Raw genomic sequence first — 19,638 nt, forward strand, 5'->3', positions numbered from 1 at the left:
TTTTCCCGTGGAAACGCTTCACACATTCAGTTCCAGCCAAGCTTTCAGTCCTCAAACATAGGGGAGACATGTGGCATTATGAAAGTGAATTGGTCAGGTGATTTCATCATGTAGATTCCAGGCGGGCTAAAATAAGAATAAAATGCCGCCTCTTCTGTTTGTGTATTTAGGCCCTGAGAAGCTCACCTAATTTCTCTTTCTCTTTTTCTGTAGCCATTGAAACGCAGAGTACCAGCTCGGAAGAGATTGTGCCCAGCCCTCCTTCACCGCCCCCACTGCCGCGAATCTACAAGCCCTGCTTTGTGTGCCAGGATAAGTCTTCTGGCTATCACTATGGGGTCAGCGCCTGTGAAGGATGCAAGGTGAGAACGGAAAGGGCAGCTGGGAAAGGATGAGACCTACACTGCAGGGGAAAGACATGGGGGGGGATGCCAATTGTTTGGGTGTGTGAGTTGCAGTACAGTTTTTTAGCAGCCGAGACAGACCACGGGCAATTACAAAAGAGGGGCCATGAACATGGAACTCTTGAGAGAGGTACTGCGATGTAGTGGGGAAGATAAAAAGTGAAGCACACCACACCTTCACTCCTTCAATGGTTGCTAGGCCCCATTGAAAGTCACACAAACACCCTGTTTCCCTGTTTCTACCACCTGCTCCCCAGCTATTAGGGCCAGTACTGCGAAGCCATGTCCCATAATAATCTGAGGCCACCAAGTTTAGTTTTTGCCCCTATCCCATGGTATAGGGGGATAGAGTAGTGTTCACGCAGAGCTTAGAAGCCAAGCTCTGCACCCTTCCACGCTAGGAGGAATTATTACACTATCGTTGTCATTGCTAATATTATTATTGTTAGAATTTATTACCTGCTCCTCACCCTAAGGTCCCAGGGTGGCTTAAAGTTTTTAAAGCCTCATTGATATTAAAGCACAATATTAAAAATAGTGTAAAACAACTTAAAATTACAAAAAAAACAACAACGACAAGCTGAGTCCTGAAAGTAATACATCTCAAGTATCAAGAAGCGTGTCTTCAGCAGTGTTTGAAATTCCCCAGGTGCGTTTTGCTACTGGCACGGGTCCAGTTGCCGCCACGTGGAGATTTCTGGGCACCAGGTTGGCAACCACAGTTTAAAAACCTCTGCCTTTTAGTCCATAGTTCATAGTTAAGGCCATTTCCACTGTGTGCGTTTTTCCTTCTTGCATACTGAGACAAGCGAATTGCTGTAAGAGCAAGCAGCAGTCCGGCAATGTAGTTGAGGTCATAGGATTGTAGTGTTTGAAGGGACCCCCAGGTTCATCTAGTCCAACCCCCCGGCAAATAGATATTCCGTCGTTGTGCCTGTAGGGTTGCCATGTTTTGAAGAGCAACAAAAAAAGAGGACACACTTGCCGACTTCTACTTTTAACGATGGATTGCTAGGACAACCTTCATTTTACATACCCATGAAAAAGAGGACACATGCCCACCCTGATTATCGGTAGGTCTGGTTCTGCTTGAAAGATGAGGATAGCTGGCGTGGGCACAAGGGTGTGTTTTAGTGTATTCACAAGAGTTGTGTTCACTCTTCTTTTTCAAAATTCCTGTTTATTCCTCTGTCTTTCTGCTAAGAGGATGAGCTCCGGTTGCTCTACCTGTGCACACACACATGCCCTCACTTGCACCAGGCTTGGCAGCATGACCCTGTAGATCAGGCTGGCAGAGATCAGCCTGAGCGGGCAGGCGCTGTGCTATGTGCTCTGTCTCCACCAGCAAATCCCTTCCCTCTGGCTCATTAACACGAGGCCCTTTGTGCCTCTGGTAGCCTGGAAGAAAGGCCTTTCTCCTTCCCCGCCAGGAGTCTCCTAATCTCATTAGAGGGACGTGGCAATGTTGTCTTCGCTCCCCTCTCTGCCATTGAGTAGCCGGGCCTCTGCCATGGCCACCCCCAAAGCAATGGGCCTCAACTTCTGACTGCTTGCCTGTCCCAATTGGTTGCAGGGTCTGCCCTTTTTTTTGGTTTAGCACTTAAGAGAGCTGCTGACATTTGGTTCTCTTCAAAATGTGCAAAAACGGGCTGTTTATATTCTGCACCCCAGTGTAGTTTCAGAGAGGAGGCGGCAATCCTGAGAGTCTCTGGTTTCTAGCCCTCGTGTAGAACAATGTTTGCCCTTCCCTCTTACTCTTCAGTCATCACTAAAGGCCTACATTCCCCGGCTTATTGTAACATCAAATATACCGTATTTTTCGCTCCTTAGGGCGCACCTTGTTTTTAGAGGAGGAAATAAGATTTTTTTTATGGTTTTCATCCTCTAAAAGCCTGTTTTTTTGAGGATCAGCTAAAAGTTTTGTAGCTTTTTTTTGCAAAGGGAAAAGCCCTGGGGTTGTTTTTTGTTTTTGTTTTTTTGAGGATCAGCTAAAAGTTTGCAGCTTTTTTGCAAAGGGAGAAAAGCAAAGCTCCTTTTGCAAATGGGGAAAAGAAAGGAGGAAAAGCCCCATTTTTATTGGGTTCAACTCACATTTCTGCAGCTTCTGAAGGAAAGGGAGCCATTTCTACAGTTTCCAGACAGACAATCTAATCAGCCAGTCACATGTTGCTGGGGAAACAAACAACCTCCCTCTGCAGCACATTCAACAATGGAGGGCGGGGCTCAAAGGGAGCCGGGACTCTGATCTCTCTCCCGATCTCTTGCTGATCAGCTGCTGAGCGGGGTCCTTTCAACACCCCTTTTTCTCTTTGTAAAATAAAAAGCACTATCTGCTTTTGGCCCCTGGGCGATCCGGCGCCAGGGACCACCATTCGCTCTATAAGACGCACAGATATTTCCCCTTAATTTTTAGGAGGAAAAAAGTGCGTCTTATGGAGCGAAAAATACGGTATTCAATTTGCTTAGTTCTGAGAGTGTAAGTCAGGCTTCCTGGGTTTCTTTGAGGTGGGGGCAGCAGTAGTGTGAGGGTAGGCAAAGCCTTTTTCTACGAGGCCCATCCCTGTGGGTGTAGTTGCATAAATTAGACACCAGAAGGCTTAGTTTACTCAGAATCAAGTATACACTTCCAGAGTTAACGCTGGATTCATTACTTCTGGTAAATGAGCCACCATTAGCCTCTAGAGGAACATGTGTCGGGCTTTTTAGACTCATCTACCCATGTGCTATCTGAAACCAAAGGGGAACATTGGTTGCCAGGTGTGAAATATATTGGCATTATTTTCAGCTCTCCTACCCCACTACTGTGCCCTGGGCAGCTCTCTTAAGTGCTAAACCAGTGGTCAGCTCTCTTAAGTGCTAAACCAGTGGTCAAGGATGATGGGAATTGTAGTCAGCGGCATCTGAGGGGGCAGGGCTGTAGATTTCCAACCCCTGCTGTAGTACCTTTTTTTTAGCATGTGCAAAGTGCTTCATGCGCATTGCTTATTTATTTACTCACTCGAAAGGATTTATACCCTGCTCTTGAGCCAGGAAAGCTTGCTCCAAGCGTTCTTACAAATCACTAAGAATAACACAGCCCCTTCCTTCAGGCTTATGATATAAAAAGACAGGACATAGAAGCAGGGTGGTGGTGGGGAAGGACACACACACACACACACACACACACACACACACAAAACATCTGGTCTCTGGGGAGCCAATCACACAGCAGCAACATTGGCAGAGCCCACTCCAGGTTGGGGGGGCTGAAAGTGAGGGGAGGAAGGGTCTGCCTTAGTCTCATGCCTTGCTTTCCCCCTCTTCTCCCCCCCCCCCCACAGGGCTTTTTCCGCCGCAGCATCCAGAAGAACATGGTGTACACCTGTCACCGTGACAAGAACTGCATCATCAACAAGGTGACGCGGAACCGCTGTCAATACTGCCGCCTGCAGAAGTGCTTTGAAGTTGGCATGTCCAAGGAGTGTAAGTTGGGGAGGAAGGGAAGCCGCTATGCATCCTCTTAAAGCAGTGGTGGGCAAACTTGGCCCTCCAGCTGTTTTTGGACTACAGTTCCCATCATCCCTGACCACTGGTCCTGTTAGCTAGGGGTGATGGGAGTTGTAGTCCAAAAACAGCTGGAGGGCCAAGTTTGCCCACCACTGTCTTAAAGTAACAGGTCCTGACCCCCACCCCAAATGCCTTTCCACATTCAAAACTCACAAGGGCCATTGAGCAAAGTCGATGGGTTGGAGAGATCCTGATTCGAATCTCCACGAAGGCTGTTGGCCACCCTTGTTGGCCAATCCGCAAGCCGTGTCTCCCTTAAGAACAGTAGAGCATTTTCAAATCATAATTCAAACCAGAGTGCCGCAGAGAGTCCTCTGTGATACAGAGGTTGAAAGGTGAGGGCTATAGTAGTTCTGGAAAGAAGAAGAGGAAAGAGAAGACCTGCTATGGAACAGAGAATGTAACAGGGGCCATTGGCATATTCACTTGCAGCGGGAGAGCAAAAAAGAAAGAAAAAAAGATAAAGGCAAGGGACATGAGAGAGCCAAGAGATGTTCATTTTCGAAAGTCAGGTTTCTAGTCCTCAGGATTATGGAGGTACGTTTCAAAGTTTGTGGTCGTGTTGGCAAAAACTTCCAGGGTTTAGCAAAGTCGTACCCAATGCTAGTTGTACTCAATTGAAATCGGTGACTCCAAGTTAGTCATGTCTCTTAAATTTAAGGGGCCTGTTCTGAGCAGGGTTTGCGTTGGCTGCAACCCAGAATGTCTAGGCCGTGCATGATCGCTAGGCCTTCCTTGAGGTTTCAAGGCATGGTTATAGTTTCCCTGCCAATGCGCTCTCTACTTCCCACTCCGCTGTGTCTTTCCTCCCGCACAACATCTCTTGTGGAAATAATAATAATGCAGTGTTTGCATTTTAAAAATAAATAAATCATCAAATTGACCAGTGCATATGTAGGATGTTGCAGTTGTGTGGATATTTAGGACATTAAGTCCAGTTTCACATGGGGGGGGAAGGGTTCCCCATTCTCGCTGGTTCTTGGAGGGGGGAGCTCACCTCTCCTGCCCAACACAACTGCCCTCGCCCTCCTCCAACCTCCCCCAAAACAGCTGCCATTGATATGGAGGGATTTTTCCAGCTTTCACCCCAAAGAGATGGTGCGTGGAGCTCGCCCCTTTGCTTTGTGCTAATTTTGAGGGTGTTTCCCCGGCAACCGGTGATTGATGATGTCAGAGATAAATGACGCAGACAGGGCCCTCCTGGCGTCTGCAGTGCCTAGTTGTCATGGCTCCCGACTGTAATGGGGGTGGGGGCGGAGGGAACCCCACTTCGCCATGACAACTCCAAGGGTGAGATTAATAAACCCTTGGGGTGGGGAAATAGCAGATTGATCCAGTCGAAAGGGAGGGCTGGATGGGTGGGGAATCAGTGGTTGACCTGGGACATTGGCTGTCCTGCCCTCCCCAGCCCTTTTTGCCTTTTAGGTGAGAAACAGGATAATGAAGAAATAGGGAAATCAGGAAGGGGTGGGGCGGCGCACGCATTATTCTGGCCTAGTCCTGGCCTTGCTCTCCACCCATTTTTGCTGAGTAGCAATATATAATCCTGGAGTCCCTTTTTCATGACCACAGTCCATCTGTCGGCCCTGGAGATGTTGTAAGGGAGAGGAAGTGTAGAGAAAGATGACTTTGCTGACCAAATAATAGCTAGTGGCAGGACGACTCTTATTGAATTCAGGTACAGAGCTAAGGCAGGGCAGGAACCGATGTCTTCATGAGATGTAGAGCCAGGGAGGAAGGGAATTCAAGTACAAACCAAACTGAAATGTTTGTTAGGGGACGGGCACAGAAAATGGAGAACGCGGGGGCACCTTTCCCAAATCTGCTTTTAAGATGCGCCAACAACACACACACACATGCAAACACACACACACCCCTCCTTGTGCCAGCTGCTTTTTCTCCCCCCAGCCCCTATGTGATGATGGATGCAGTATTTCCCCCCGCCCTAACTGCTTGTCTGGACTGCGCTTTATTGAATTTGCCAAGCAGACATGACTGATTTCCGAATTATCCCCCTCCCTCCCGCCCCCCACCTCCTCCCTCAGGCAGGGCGGTGAAATGTACCAGCCCACTGCGAGCGAAAGACTCATCTGGCGTTGCCACCGCCTCACAATTTGTATTTATTTTATTAATATATAGGTGTGTGTGTGTGTGTGTGTTTAAGGAAAAATAAAACCCCAAAAGGGCACACACCAACCATGCATCCCCACATGACTTCCTCCAGGAATTATCCTACTTTGGAGTCCTGCGCAAGGATATAATGCCACAAGAGAGACAAAATAAATAAATAAAACATACACAAAGCTTTGTGCTTGCCTCGATAAATCCCTTCCACGCAGAGGCAACGCCACAAATCTGGTGCATGTGCCCACGTCTTGTTTAGCAGCTCCTGGGTTTTAGTTCTGTAATTTGCGAACAGTTTTTTTTTGTTTGTTTTTTTGGTTCTATGTAGGTTAATTAAATTAGTTAAGAGGCTCTTGTTTGACTTTCTTTTGTCTGCTTGAATTTGTAGCCTCTTCTCATGTTTAGGGTTCCTGGCAGGTTAGAGAGAGAGAGAGAGAGAGAGAGAGAGAGAGAGAGAGAGAGCTGCTCACAGGGAAGACATATAGGAAACAACCCATATTCAGATACCTTGGCACAACACAACAAACGTTTAGAGCGCTGCTCCCTTTGCTATCTCTCTCTCTCTCTCTCTCTCCCCCCCCCCCAAATGTGCCAATAAACAGCCTGTGCAGAGAAGGTTGTGAACACTTCCTTAAGAGATTTGGGCATTGGCGAGTTTCCAGTGGAAGAGAATCCACTCTTAGTTTGCTGAGTGGGTGGTCCTCATGAGGACGACGCCCCTGGTAGGTCTTAGGGAGCACTAATGTAGCGGAGGAAGACATTTCAGGAACTAATGGCTGAAAGTGGAGCATGTCAAACAAGGCACAGGTTAGGATGACAGGCTAGCTTAGTTCTGGAGGGTTGCCTGTGCTCCCCCCCCCTTGATGGGGTTGCACTCCCCCTGAAGGAAAATGCTTGCAGTCTCATGTTCACCTGGACCCTTCTTTTCTGTTGGGTAGATAGATTTTTGTGTGCACATGCGCATGTGTATGCATGTGCAGGGCCTTCTAAGTGGTGATTCTCAAGCTCTGGAACATGTGCCTCCAGAGCAGGCACCTGAAACTGTTTGCTTCTTGACAGTCAGCTGCTGGTTAAAGTTTCATTGCTCAGGAAGAAGGCTCGCTCTTAACCGTGGCTGGTCATTTTTATACCAACACACTAAGCATGTCTCTCTCTCTCTCTTCACTTTGTTCTTTGATAGCTATTTCTAAGCATCTATGTGATATTCTTTTTTAGAAATTACTTTTAAAAAGTGTGATGATGATTGAATGTGATCTCAGGTGCTGCTTTTTTTGGCAGCGAGGGGGAAAAGGTATAGAAGTGCTGAACTAAACAAACAGACTGAGATTGGAAGTAGGAATATAATGGTTAAATATTTCCGGGAGCAAAGAAAACCACACTTAGCTGGATAAATGCGTGGTTTCTGTTGCTTCAGCTGCCAGTCACTGAGGTCTGGAGGATGCACATGCATGTGGGTACGTGGGCGCGCACACATGCTCCTTTGCACATATTGCATGCACACACATCCGTCATGAGACCAGGTTGTGTTTTCCTAGCTTCCCAGGGGCATGAAAAGCTGCCACATAATGAACAAGATGCCTTGTGGCATGGTGTGGCACCAAGTAAATGATTTGGTGAATGAATACATTCTGTTTGCATTCCAGGACTGACTAAGGTAGGATTTGGAATGGATCCGATTTCCTATAGCTGCAGGTAGGGGAGGTGTCTCCCTCCTCTTCTGCAACATCTAGTTGAGAACCAGTGTTAGAAACTCAGCTATATAAGCTAGGCGCTGAATGGCTCTTTAAACCAGGGTTACAGTCACCAAAACGGAATGACTAGTTGCCTTTTGGGGGTCCAGACAGCTCGAAAGTTCTATTTTTCAATACAACTTTTTGGTTCCTGAAATCCCATTCTGATTGCGCAGATAAAAGACCATGGGTAGAATTCTACAGGATGTGTTCAGCTAGTGCAGGGGTCAGCAACCTTTTTCAGACCATGTGGTGGGCTGGACTATATTTTTTGGGGGGAAATGAACGAATTCCTATGCCCCACAAATAACCCAGAGATGCATTTTAAATAAAAGCACACATTCTACTCATGTAAAAACATGCTGCTTCCCAGACCGTCTGCGGGCCAGATTGAGAAGGCGATTGGGCAGCATCCGGCCCACAGGCCTTAGGTTGCCTACCCCTGAGCTAGTGTGTTAAAACAGTCAAGAACCAAGGATCCCCAGGCATGCACCTCCAGATGGTGGAGACGTCAGGCACCCTCCTGGCAGCTAGGCACCTTCATTTGGTCTCAGCAAGTGGCCGATGGCCAGGTGCCAAATGCACCTGGCATATTCCAAATGCTGTTGTGATCACTTTCTTGAGACTTCAGGAGCTATTTGATCTGCAGGCCCGCTTTCAGTTTGCAGGCTCGCTCTCCAATGCGACACACAGTGGCCTGGATTGGGACGGCTGATCTGTCAGTGGAGCTAGGGCAGGGTGGGCAGCCGGTGGAAGGATGCTGAGAGAAGACAATCAGCCAAGGCGTTTTTGTTGTATTTGTGTGGCTTTGTTTCTTGGATGCCTCCCTTGCAGAAGGGCTGTGGCGGTGGTGGGAGCACCCTTCATCATTTGCAGAAGGCCCCAGGCCATCTGTTTTAGATGCTTTAGTTGAGATTCCTGCATTGCCATGGGTTGGGGGGGGGGGTCCCTTCCAACTCTTTGATTCAATCCTTGGCACCTGCAGGTAGGGCTGGGAATCTTCTTCTTCGTTGGTGATCACTCGTAGCCGAGTAAGATTGTCTTCCATAAACATGGTTTTCACAATGAGTCCGTAAGTGACCGTGGAGGCCAATTCTGGACCCACACACCCTTTCACAGTGGGGGCATGGGTTCCCGGGTGGGAGTTGATCACACTGTGGATTTGCCAAGGGTGCCTTCCTCTTAGCATGTTGCTCCCTTGCGTTCTGAGTTCGAGTGTCTTCAAAGTCCATGACACCTTTGGTAAAGGTTGTTCTCCAACTGGAGCGTTCCCAGGCCAGTGTTTCCCAGTTGTCGGTGTTTATACTACTTTTTTTTTTTTTACATTTGCCTTGAGACAGTCTTTAAACCTCTTTTGTTGACCAAAACAAAAACCCCTACCTGCCAACACAATCCTTGAGGTTGTGTTGACAGTAACTGAGCTTGGACCAGTTGTGTGACTCGGTATCAGGCATCTCCTTTGGTTTCCATTTAAGTGTATTTCTTTTCCTTTTCCCATTTTTTGTTTTGTTGTTGTTGTTATATAATGAATCAGAGATAATGGCCATGACCAAAGATGAGGAAGAGTGGGTTGGTTCTCCCTTTAAGGGCTCTTCTTGATTTCTTTCTCTCTCTCTCGGAAAGTGCTGATCCTCACTTTGTGATCCTCTCTTCTTTGCTTGCCCTCCTCTCCAGCCGTCCGGAACGACAGGAACAAGAAGAAGAAAGACGCCCCCAAGCAGGAATGTTCGGAGAGCTACATCATCACGCCTGAGGTGGAGGACCTCATAGAGAAAGTGCGCAAAGCCCACCAGGAGACCTTCCCTGCCCTCTGCCAGCTGGGCAAGTACACCACGGTGAGTGGCAGCCCGAGGGAGGCAGTGGGAGGGAAGGAGGAAGTGGGAGCTGGAAAGTGTTGATTGGTGCAGTTGGCGGGAAGGTGGGATCCATAGGCAGTCAGCTGGTGTGGGGGGTTGGGGTGGGGAACCCCAGCTGGGGTAATAATAATAATAATAATAATAATAATAATAATAATAATAATAATAATTTATTTATTTATACCCCGCGCATCTGTCTGGGCCTCCCCAGCCACTCTGGGCAGCTTCCAACACAATATTAAAATACAATAATTCATCAAATATTAAAAGCTTCCTTAAACAGGGCTGCCTTAAGACGTCTTCTAAAAGTCTGGTAGTTGTTATTCTCTTTGACATCTGGTGGGAGTGTGTTCCACAGGGCGGGTGCCACTACCGAGAAGGCCCTCTGTCTGGTTCCCTGTAGCTTGGCTTCTCGTTATGAGGTAACCGGCAGAAGGTCCTCGGCACTGGACCTCAGTGTCTGGGTAGATCGATGGGGGTGGAGACGCTCCTTCAGATCTACCAGGCCGAGGCCGTTTAGGGCTTTAAAGGTCAGCACCAACACTGACCTATGAGAATTCTGTGCTTAGAATTGTAGCGTTGGAAAGGGACCACGAGGGTCTCATGTAGTCCAACCCCTTGCAGGATGGACCCGCCCAGTGTGGAGCTTGAACCCATGATCCTGAGATTAAGAGTCTCATGCTCTACTGACTGAGCTGGAAAACTTCCTGAAATTCTGCTACAAAAACAAAACAAGCCATAATTCTGCAACCTTGATCAATTTTGCTAGTCGAGCACCTTGGTCCTTGCTGGTTTGCTTTCCATATTTTATCCCTCTGAAACTGCCTTTTGCGGAGTCCAGACTAATTGTCCGTCCAGTCCACATGGAGCAGTACTTCAGGATCTGAGGCAGAAAAAGGTCTTTCCACATCCCTTCCTTCATGATCCTTTTAACAAGGGATGGAATCTGAGATATTTGCAATGGCCCATTCTGTCTTCCACTAGCTGGACTGTGCAGCTCCACTCTCCTTGCTTCTGAGTTTCCCCTGGGCACTTGCCACATTACTTAGGCTCCTCTATCCAGCCACAAGGGCAAGAAACCTGCTTGTGCTGTTTTATAAATTCATCCCGTCTTTTAGTACAGTGCCTACACAAGGCAGCATCCAGGACTGCTCAGGTGAAAGCTGAGTCTCTCAAGAGGAGCTGCTTAGTTAGGCCAGCAGTTCAGAAAGATGGCGAGACACAAGTCCCAGCCCAATATGTGCAGATGTGGCGCTCGTGAAATGTTCATTCACATTTGTAACAGCTGTCCAGAGTTGGAAGATGTTACTTTTAAAGATAGTCCCCAAAATGACAGAGAAACACAAAAATATAATAAATTCTTCTCCTCACCTGCACATGGATTTTATCTTTTCATGCATTGTTGTATAGTCCTGCTGTTTAGAGGTGTTTATTCTGTATATGTTATTTTGGAATATTACTTGTTTTTTAAAATAAAAAGGGTTTTAAAGAAAAAAAAATTAAAACGTGACCAAGCCATGTACGGTACTTCACAGGAAGCCAAGGTGGCCAGACACTGTTGCTGGAGAATTGATTTCTTCTTAATCTTCCAATTCAAGGGGGGGCCTGGAATCCAAACCCCCCCTTTTTTGCCCCCGCCTCAAATGCATTCAGCTCCCCCTCTTTTCTTTTCTTTCCATCTTTTCATGCTGAGTTTCTGGTCTCTTTTTCCTGCTCCACAGAACAACAGTTCGGATCAGCGGGTCTCTCTCGACATCGACCTGTGGGACAAGTTCAGTGAGTTGTCCACAAAGTGTATCATCAAGACAGTCGAATTCGCCAAGCAGTTGCCGGGCTTCACCACACTCACCATCGCCGACCAGATCACGCTCCTGAAAGCCGCCTGTCTAGACATCCTGGTGAGTCCCACCGCTCCTTCAGACGGGGACAAGTCATTGGAATCCTTGAACCTATAGGGCAGACATCTTCAGCCTCTTCAGAACCAAAGACCATGCATTGGGGAACCCTTTTCTTCTTATCATTATGGTGGCCATGCTGCCATTGCTATCCACCCTGGATCAATCTATGGCCCAGTAGTGGGTCCCCAACGCATTAGTGCAGTGTCTCCCAAACTTGGGTCTCCAGCTGTTGCTGGACTACAACTCCCATCACCCCTAGCTTAGCAGGACCAGTGGTCAGGGATGATGGGAACTAATCCAAAAACAGCTTGAGACCCAAGTTAGGGAAACCCTGGACTAGTTGAAGCATCTATGCTATAGGGGGTAGGGGAGCCTGAGTACATGAGAATTGTGGAGTTGGAAGGACTCTCAAGGGTCATTTAGTCCAACTGCTGCAATGTAGGAATCACAGCTGAAGAATCCTTGGCAGGTAAGCTATCCAACCACGGCGTAAAAACCCCTCTGTAAGGAGAGTCCACAATCCATTCCGCAGTTGGAACAGCTCTCACCATCAAAAAGCTTTTTCCTAAAGTATAGCCATAACCTCCTTTCTTCTACAGTCGTTCCTTGGATCCTGAACAACTTGGTACTCAGATGTTTTGGCTCCCGAGTGCCACAAACCCGGAAGTGAGTGTTCCGGTTTGCAAACATTCTTTGGAACCCGAATGTCTTGACGGGGCTTCCGTGGCTTCCGATTGGCTGCAGGAGTTTCCTGCAGCCAATTGGAAGCCGCGCTTCGGTTTCTGAACATTTTGAAAGTCGAACGGACTTCTGGAACGGATTCCATTCGACTTCCGAGATACGACTGCAGTTTGAATTGACTGGTTTGGTTCCTCCTACCCTCTGGAGCAGCAGAAAACAAGCTTGCTCCACAATCTGGTTCTCGTCTTTTAAAAAAAGCACACAAATGAACCCGCATCCACCACCTCATAGTAACCGATTAATAGCATTGCGGAATGTGGAAGGCATTGGGAGCTTATGTGTGATGCACGCCTCTCTCCTGCATGCTGCTTCCTAGATCCTACGGATATGCACGCGCTACACCCCAGAGCAGGACACCATGACGTTCTCGGACGGCCTGACGCTCAACCGCACTCAGATGCACAATGCAGGCTTCGGGCCCCTCACAGACCTGGTCTTCGCCTTCGCCAACCAGCTGCTGCCACTCGAGATGGATGACGCTGAAACAGGGCTCCTCAGCGCTATCTGCCTCATATGCGGGGGTGAGCACCGTTCCTGGGACTGAGAGCAGGACCAAGTCCTGGACCGATGTCCTCCGTTCTCAGGGTTTGGCCAGTGGATGCGTATAGTCATAGCTCTGCACTGTGTGTGTGTGTGTGTGTGTGTGTGTTGTCTCTCAAACCCTGATAAATCAGACAAAACTAAAGTTTGGAAAAACTACAGCTTCTTCACCTGCCCCCGCCCCCCAGAGTTCCCGCACATGGATTGTTAAACCACTCATGAGATTTGTAGCTCTGTGAGGGAAATAATTGTCTCAGCAGCCTTAACAAACTACATTTCCCTCGACTGCTTAAAGTGGCATGAGGTTGCTTTAAACACTGAGTGCCGATGAGGCCCTGGGGAGGGAACAGGCCAGATTCTCCTAGAATTCAGATTCTAGGATTCTCCTTGCACTCGGAAGTGTTAAGTCCAGTTCCCCAGTGTTGGTTTCTTAAGTTGGTTTTTGTTGTTTCCCTTGGGCGAGTGTTCCCAGAAGTGAATATTTGTAGTGATGGAAGCAGTCCAAAACTGTTTGCTTGAAATGAGGATCACTTAAGGAAGACCTAATAAAAAAGCCAGTTTATAACGGTCATTGGAATCCTGTAGCAAACATTTCCCCGAACCATTCCACCTAAATTTCTGTGACTTACCTCCCATCTTCCTTTAAAGCAAAACAAAGTAACTCCTCGGTACGGAGACCAAACATGTCAAGAGTTTGGTCTCATTCTCTCCCTGATAAGCTATTTATTCACGTGCAGGGATTTTTTTTTTAAATTGAAATTTATTTTGCCAAGAGATCACTCATGCATGTAAAACCCCCTCATCACCTTGCAGCCTGAAGTAGTGATAAAAGACCAGGAAATCATTTGCCATTTGCAGCTACTGAATGTTGAAACTCTTAAACTTGGAGACTCAGCCATGGGGCTTTGAGTCTTCCAAGGCAAAATTATATTCACATGAACAAGGATGGTTGTACGCCTGCCCTCCTCCACAAGGGGTCTGTGAGTGATGTTATATTTATTTTAGAGGAAAGTATATGGGTGCAACACCCCCCCCCCCAAAAAAAACTGTATAAACCCAATCATGTCTGCTCTGGAAACCTGAACCACTTGTCGGATTGACCTGCCTTCTCCCCAGTCAGTCCAAGCCATTGTTACTTGCTGAAGGTGCTGAGAATTGAGACCCCCTGTGCCTTTGCACCAAAATACTGTTTCCAAGGTTCCTCTGAAGCAAGGGGAGGGGGGAGGGCCATAACAGGATCACTTGTTGCAGTGAGATAGTTCTTGAGCCTTTCTTCACCCAATATTGTTCCTTTAGAAACATTTTTGTTGACTACGATCTGCGAATTATCGCAAACCCTTGCACATCTTACATTTTGCCAGGGCCTTTTCAATAGGGGACATCCCTGTCCAACAGCACCATCTGGTGGCAGGAAGTTATTTTGGTGGGAGGCATGAAACGATGCAATTTTTTTTTAAGCTTTTGATAAACGAGTGAAGATTTTTGCAAGGCTCGGCAGCGGGGAGGAGAGGTGGTGTTGCCTTCATGCGCTATGAGGTTCAGAATATTTTCAAACACCAATGCTAATGACTGAAACGTTAGAGGAAGCTTGTTCCCCACATTGGTGACAATGCTGTCATGGGACCCACATGCACTGACTTCTACTGTGTAGGGAAGAGTGCGGAAACCACAGTTGCAGTTGCGATCTGTAGCTTCTAAGCATGCACCAGTTGCACACCATGGCAATCTTGCTGTGTGCAGGCACTGGAAAGTCACAGCTTTCCCTAGCAGATGCACCTTTGGCAAAACAGCCCCGTGGTGCGATCATCACATGCGGCAAGCAACATGTGTGGTGGGTTTTTTTTGGGGGGGGGTGTGTGGTTTTTTTTATAGAAGTGATTTGGGTGTAGGAAACCCCATTGTGGCCCTCAAATGTGAGAGATGTAACCCTTACCCCAAATGAAGGCAAATTCATTTGTGGAGTCTGGGGCTTAGAACAAGAGAAGGACATTGAAAACAAAGGAAAACCGGGGTCTCGAAAGGCAGCAGCATGTGTGAATTCTGCATTTGCATGATTCCATCCTCTCGCAAATGGTCTCGTGATCATGGTGTACAGGTGTGAAAGAAGAAACTGCAGCTGTGTAACTTCTGCCTGTTGTGCATCTTTTAAAAATGCAAAGCAATTTTGGGGTCGGGAAGGAGGGGAATAATGCCTCTCATAGTCTCAGAAGTGACTTTGACCGTGTGTGTGTGTGTGTGTGTGTGTGTGTGTCCATCCGTCCACATATTGTGATGCATGCATCAATAAATACAGCACAAATTCCCTGTTAGGTTCATAGACAATGGCTCTTATTAGGCACATTTTTCTCTTATTTTTTTGTATTCTGAGTGTTGTGCAGATGTATTTTGTGCCTGTTGTTTTCCTAAGTGCCTCCCCTCCCCTCCCTCCGCCCAGATCGGCAAGACCTGGAGCAGCCGGACCGCGTCGACAAGTTGCAGGAGCCGCTGTTGGAAGCCCTGAAAATCTACGTGAGGAAGAGGAGGCCTAGCAAGCCCCACATGTTCCCCAAGATGCTGATGAAGATCACGGACCTGAGAAGCATCAGCGCAAAGGGTGAGGGCAGGGCTTCGGGTTCCGCACAGGGAGTCTCTCTCTTCGTTTTGAGATGCGCACTGGAGACTTGAAACATGCCTAAAATGCCTAAAAACTCCCAAGCATGAATGCAACAGACAGGTATTCAAAAGCATCTGCTTGAGATTCCTTGCAGCTCCCTGACAGAGTGTGTGACCCGGGGGCAAAGCTTGGATTTGTTGCAAAGGATCGTCCCATTATTGCAGGACGAGGAGGGGAGGCTCAGCAAAGAGGTGATGTAAGTTATGTTCCCCACTCCCCCAGTCATGGACTGGCTGGATGCAGTGGGGGGGAGGAGCCACCAGCTGGGGAACCTCCCAGAGGAAGGAGGCTCAGAACCAGGGGGAGGAGATGTTGGAAACAGGAGATGCAACAGGGTTGAGTGAGCAGGAAGAGGCTGTGGCAGAGAGCAGGCTGGAGGCAGGCTGCTGGAGAAGTCTTCCCCTCCTCCTGAACCAGAAAAGGTATGAAGAGAGCAGAGCAAAGACAGGCAAGGCATCAGAACCTCAGATTGCTTGGGAAGGACCCAGGGGGGAGGAGTCTTAGAGAGCTGTGGGAAGGCGGGGAACTTCAGTCCTCACAACTGCCTCCTTGAGACAAGACCTACTGGGAAGAGTTTCTGTGCTCACTAGGCTAGTCTGCTGAGCTGCTCTTTGAATAAAGAGTTAACTTCGCTGACGCCTTGTGAGTTAATGCCAGAGGTAGTTGCCAAGTCAGTAACAAGTCGCCTGTCTGCCTCGCTCCCCGCAGGTGCCGAAAGAGTGATCACGCTGAAGATGGAGATCCCTGGATCGATGCCGCCGCTGATCCAGGAGATGCTGGAGAACTCGGAAGGCATGGACACTTTGGGGGCCTCGGGAGGAGCCCCGTCGCGCATAGGAAGCCTCGCCCCCCCTCCAGGAAGCTGCAGCCCCAGCCTCTCCCCCAGTTCCAACAGAAGCAGTCCTGCCACGCATTCGCCGTGACCGCACCAGCCACCAGGACAAGCTGCTTGACCCCCACCCTCCCGACTGCCTGCTGCACACTTTGGTCTTTTGCTCCCTGGGGCCTGCCTGAACAAAAGGTCTGAGGAGCAGGGTTGGGGCAAGTGGGAGGGGGAGCCGTGGGACAGCAGGCCGCTGCAAGTGGTCTCTCCTCCCTCCCCCTCCACGGCACTGCGTGGGCTGCAGTTGGGCCCAAGGGGGGTGGGCTTACACGTACTGTTCCATGCCAGCACGCTACCCTTCGTTCAACGGTTCCAGCAAAACAGGGTTCCACTTTTGCAATGAAGACCCCCTATTTGCGGGACATCCTCCCCCCCCGCCCCCCGGAGAGGCACAGATCATCTGATCCAGGAAGTTCTGGACTCTGCAGATAAAGATCAACGAGCCAATCTGAAGGACAGAAGCTCAAAATCTAGGCGCGAGACTTTACATACATATATATATCTATATATATATATTAAAAGAAAACCCAACTGATTACAGAAAAACTCACCTCCTATGTGGCACGCATCCCTCCCCCCAAACACACACACTCTCACCCTTGTCGTGCACACATTATACACCTTCACTAAGGAGTTGCCTGCTTCTTGTTGCAGTGAAAATGAAGTGGTGTTTTTTTCTTCCCAGTTGAGTTTGCATTTCAGATGTTTCAGGGGAAAGGGTGTAATGTTTTCTTGTTTTCTGTTTCCTGGTTTTTTTATTTTATTTTATTGCTCCGTTTCCATCCTTGACTTGACCACCCAAAGTTAACCTTTCTCTCTTTACCCTGCCTTTCCCCACTCCTTGTCCACCCACCCCCCACATGCCTAAAAAAAAAAACGACACCAGCAAATAATTAAAAAAGAAAGAGAGAGAGAAGTAAAATTAGTTCTTCAGGGTTTTTCTTCTACACATAGAAAGGAGGAGGGAGAGAAGGATTCATTCATTTAAGAAAGAAATATTATATATATATAAATATATATAAAATATATAAATACATTTTAAAAGAAAACTTTGTAAAAGTTTGGAATTTGGAGGATTTCTAGGTGGAGGGTGTGGCAAGGAGAAAATCAGGGTGGGTGGGACACAGATTCTCCTACGGGCTGGGTCACAATTTTCTTTTAAAATGCTAACCCGTATTATCTAGCCACAGTTGAGCACTTTTTAAAATCAGTGTGAGATAAAAGGTACTTAACTTTGGCTGGGTTTGTGTTGTTTGGCTATGGGCTTCTATCAATGGACAGAACGTTTCTTCAAGAAGGCACTGAAAAGATTTATGGGGGGGAGAACAAACCTGGGTTATGAATGCTATGAGAGAAGTTGTTTTGAGCAAAAGCCCTCCAGCTTTCTGAAGGTAAAGAAAGTTTACAATGAGGGAGCCGGTGTACAGCTTCCGGGTCATGTGGCCAGCATGACTAAGCCGCTTCTGGTGAACCAGAGCAGCCCACGGAAACGCTTTTTACCTTCCCGCTGGAGCGGTACCTATTTATCTACTTGCACTTTGACATGCTTTCGAACTGCTAGGTTGGCAGAAGCAGGGACCAAACAACGGGCGCTCACTCCATCGTGGGGATTCGAACCGCCGACCTTCTGATCGGCAAGCCCTAGGCTCTCTGGTTTAACTAACAATGACACCTGTGTTCTGAAGGTAGGGATGTAAAAAAAAAAAACCCCAAACACAGCATTGTGCACTGTTTCACGTTTTCAATAACCCAAAACACCCCCAACAACGCCCCCCTTAAATCTTAAGACTCCCTTGTATAAGAATTGTCACAAAGCGTTTTGTGAGGGGAAATATCTCTCAGTTCCTTGGGCTCCTTTCACTTTGTTCTTTTCTGGGAAGGATAGTTTGTGCCTGCCCCTTTTTCTTTTCTTTTTTAAGGGCAGGAGGGGTAAAAGCCAGCCAGGACTTTTAAAGAGCCAATTCTAGAGCCTTACACAGTCCCAGTGAAAAGTGTGGGTCCTTTTCCCTCTTCTTTTAAACCTGCTTTACCCTTGTGCCATATCACAAACCACTTGTCATCACACCTGGGTAAAGGCAGGGTGGATGGGGGCTGCTTTTCAAGAAGAGCAGCGCTAATTCTGCCCTCCTATGCCCAGGTTTAGCTCCCATTGGACTCCGTGGGATTTACCTTTGAGTAGACACAGCATTGCCCTGTACCGTTCTATACACCTGGAATCAAGCCCCATTGGGCCCAGTCACACTTATTTGAGTAGATGTGTATAGGGCAGCTATCTAAAAGAACAGACATCCTGCCGCTCAGAATTAAGTCCTACCGGGTTGAGCAGGACTTGAACCCAGGTCACTGGGTACAGAATGGCAGCCTTCAGACCTTTGGGGTTTGTAGAACTAGTTCCAAGCTGCTTTGGATCCTGGCCAATAAGTTTCAGACAAAAGGCAAGGAAAATTCTCAATTTATCTGTAGATTCAAAACAAAAATTGCCACCACACTTAAGAGGAAAGAAAAATGGGACTGGCTCCATGTACTGGGGTAAGGATGAGAAATTTGGGTGGGGGATCGGAGAAGGGCCCACACACAAAATGATTATTGATTTGTTTCCTGTGGAGATTTTTGTGTCTTTGAATCAACAAACATAAACAAAATTGCAGTGGGGGTTGAAGCAAGAACACACACACCCTTCAGTTCAAAGGACATGTGCTTCACACCTCTCAGATATGTATATAAAGCTGTTATTTCATATAAAAAAAGATACCCGTGAGCTTCGATCCTCCCACAATTGCTGCATTTGGTTGGAGGGCAGTGGTGAGTGTGTGAGAAAGAAACAGAATTATTTTGTTTATTTATTTGAACAGCTGTTTTCTGAAAGTGAATTAAGTTACGCTCAGCCAATGCTTAAATGGCCTTTTTATAATTAAAAAAAGTGGGGGGTTTAGCCAAGTCCGTCAAATTAATTATGGTTGTTCAGTAGAACCTACATACATTGAACCAGTGTATCTCTAAATGACAGCTGCCAGGGACAATTGATGGGTGGGGTGGGGTGGGGTGGGGTGGGAAGCTACAGGCCTTGCTTACGAATTTTCAGAAGTATCTGTAAAAACAGAACACTGGACTAGATGCATCTTGATGTGAGCCCACAGCACAATTTTTGCATCCACCAAATGCTTTGTTCCAGCCCTGGTCAGCCCACATCTGGAATGCTGTGTGCGGTTCAGCTCAATTCAAGAAAGATGTTGGCAAGATGGGAAAGGACAAAAGATATAAAG

The 19,638-nt window shown here is 47.6% G+C and overlaps 1 protein-coding gene across 2 annotated transcripts in view; it reads left to right on the forward strand.

Moving 5' to 3' along the window:
• The window catches only part of RARA (retinoic acid receptor alpha), a 154,778-nt gene extending 138,273 nt beyond the window's left edge, over window positions 1–16,505 (forward strand). For both annotated transcript variants that reach the window (XM_033170644.1, XM_033170645.1), the window contains exons 2-8: window positions 214–362; window positions 3,725–3,866; window positions 9,479–9,639; window positions 11,382–11,558; window positions 12,616–12,820; window positions 15,274–15,432; window positions 16,201–16,505. In XM_033170644.1, coding sequence (XP_033026535.1) covers window positions 214–362; window positions 3,725–3,866; window positions 9,479–9,639; window positions 11,382–11,558; window positions 12,616–12,820; window positions 15,274–15,432; window positions 16,201–16,415 — 1,208 coding nt within the window. In that variant the 3' untranslated portion in view covers window positions 16,416–16,505. The remainder of the gene's footprint in view (window positions 1–213; window positions 363–3,724; window positions 3,867–9,478; window positions 9,640–11,381; window positions 11,559–12,615; window positions 12,821–15,273; window positions 15,433–16,200) is intronic.
• Window positions 16,506–19,638: the final 3,133 nt, after the last annotated feature.

This window comes from Lacerta agilis, chromosome 14 (genome assembly GCF_009819535.1).
Source record: "Lacerta agilis isolate rLacAgi1 chromosome 14, rLacAgi1.pri, whole genome shotgun sequence".
Taxonomy (NCBI): Eukaryota; Metazoa; Chordata; class Lepidosauria; order Squamata; family Lacertidae; genus Lacerta; species Lacerta agilis.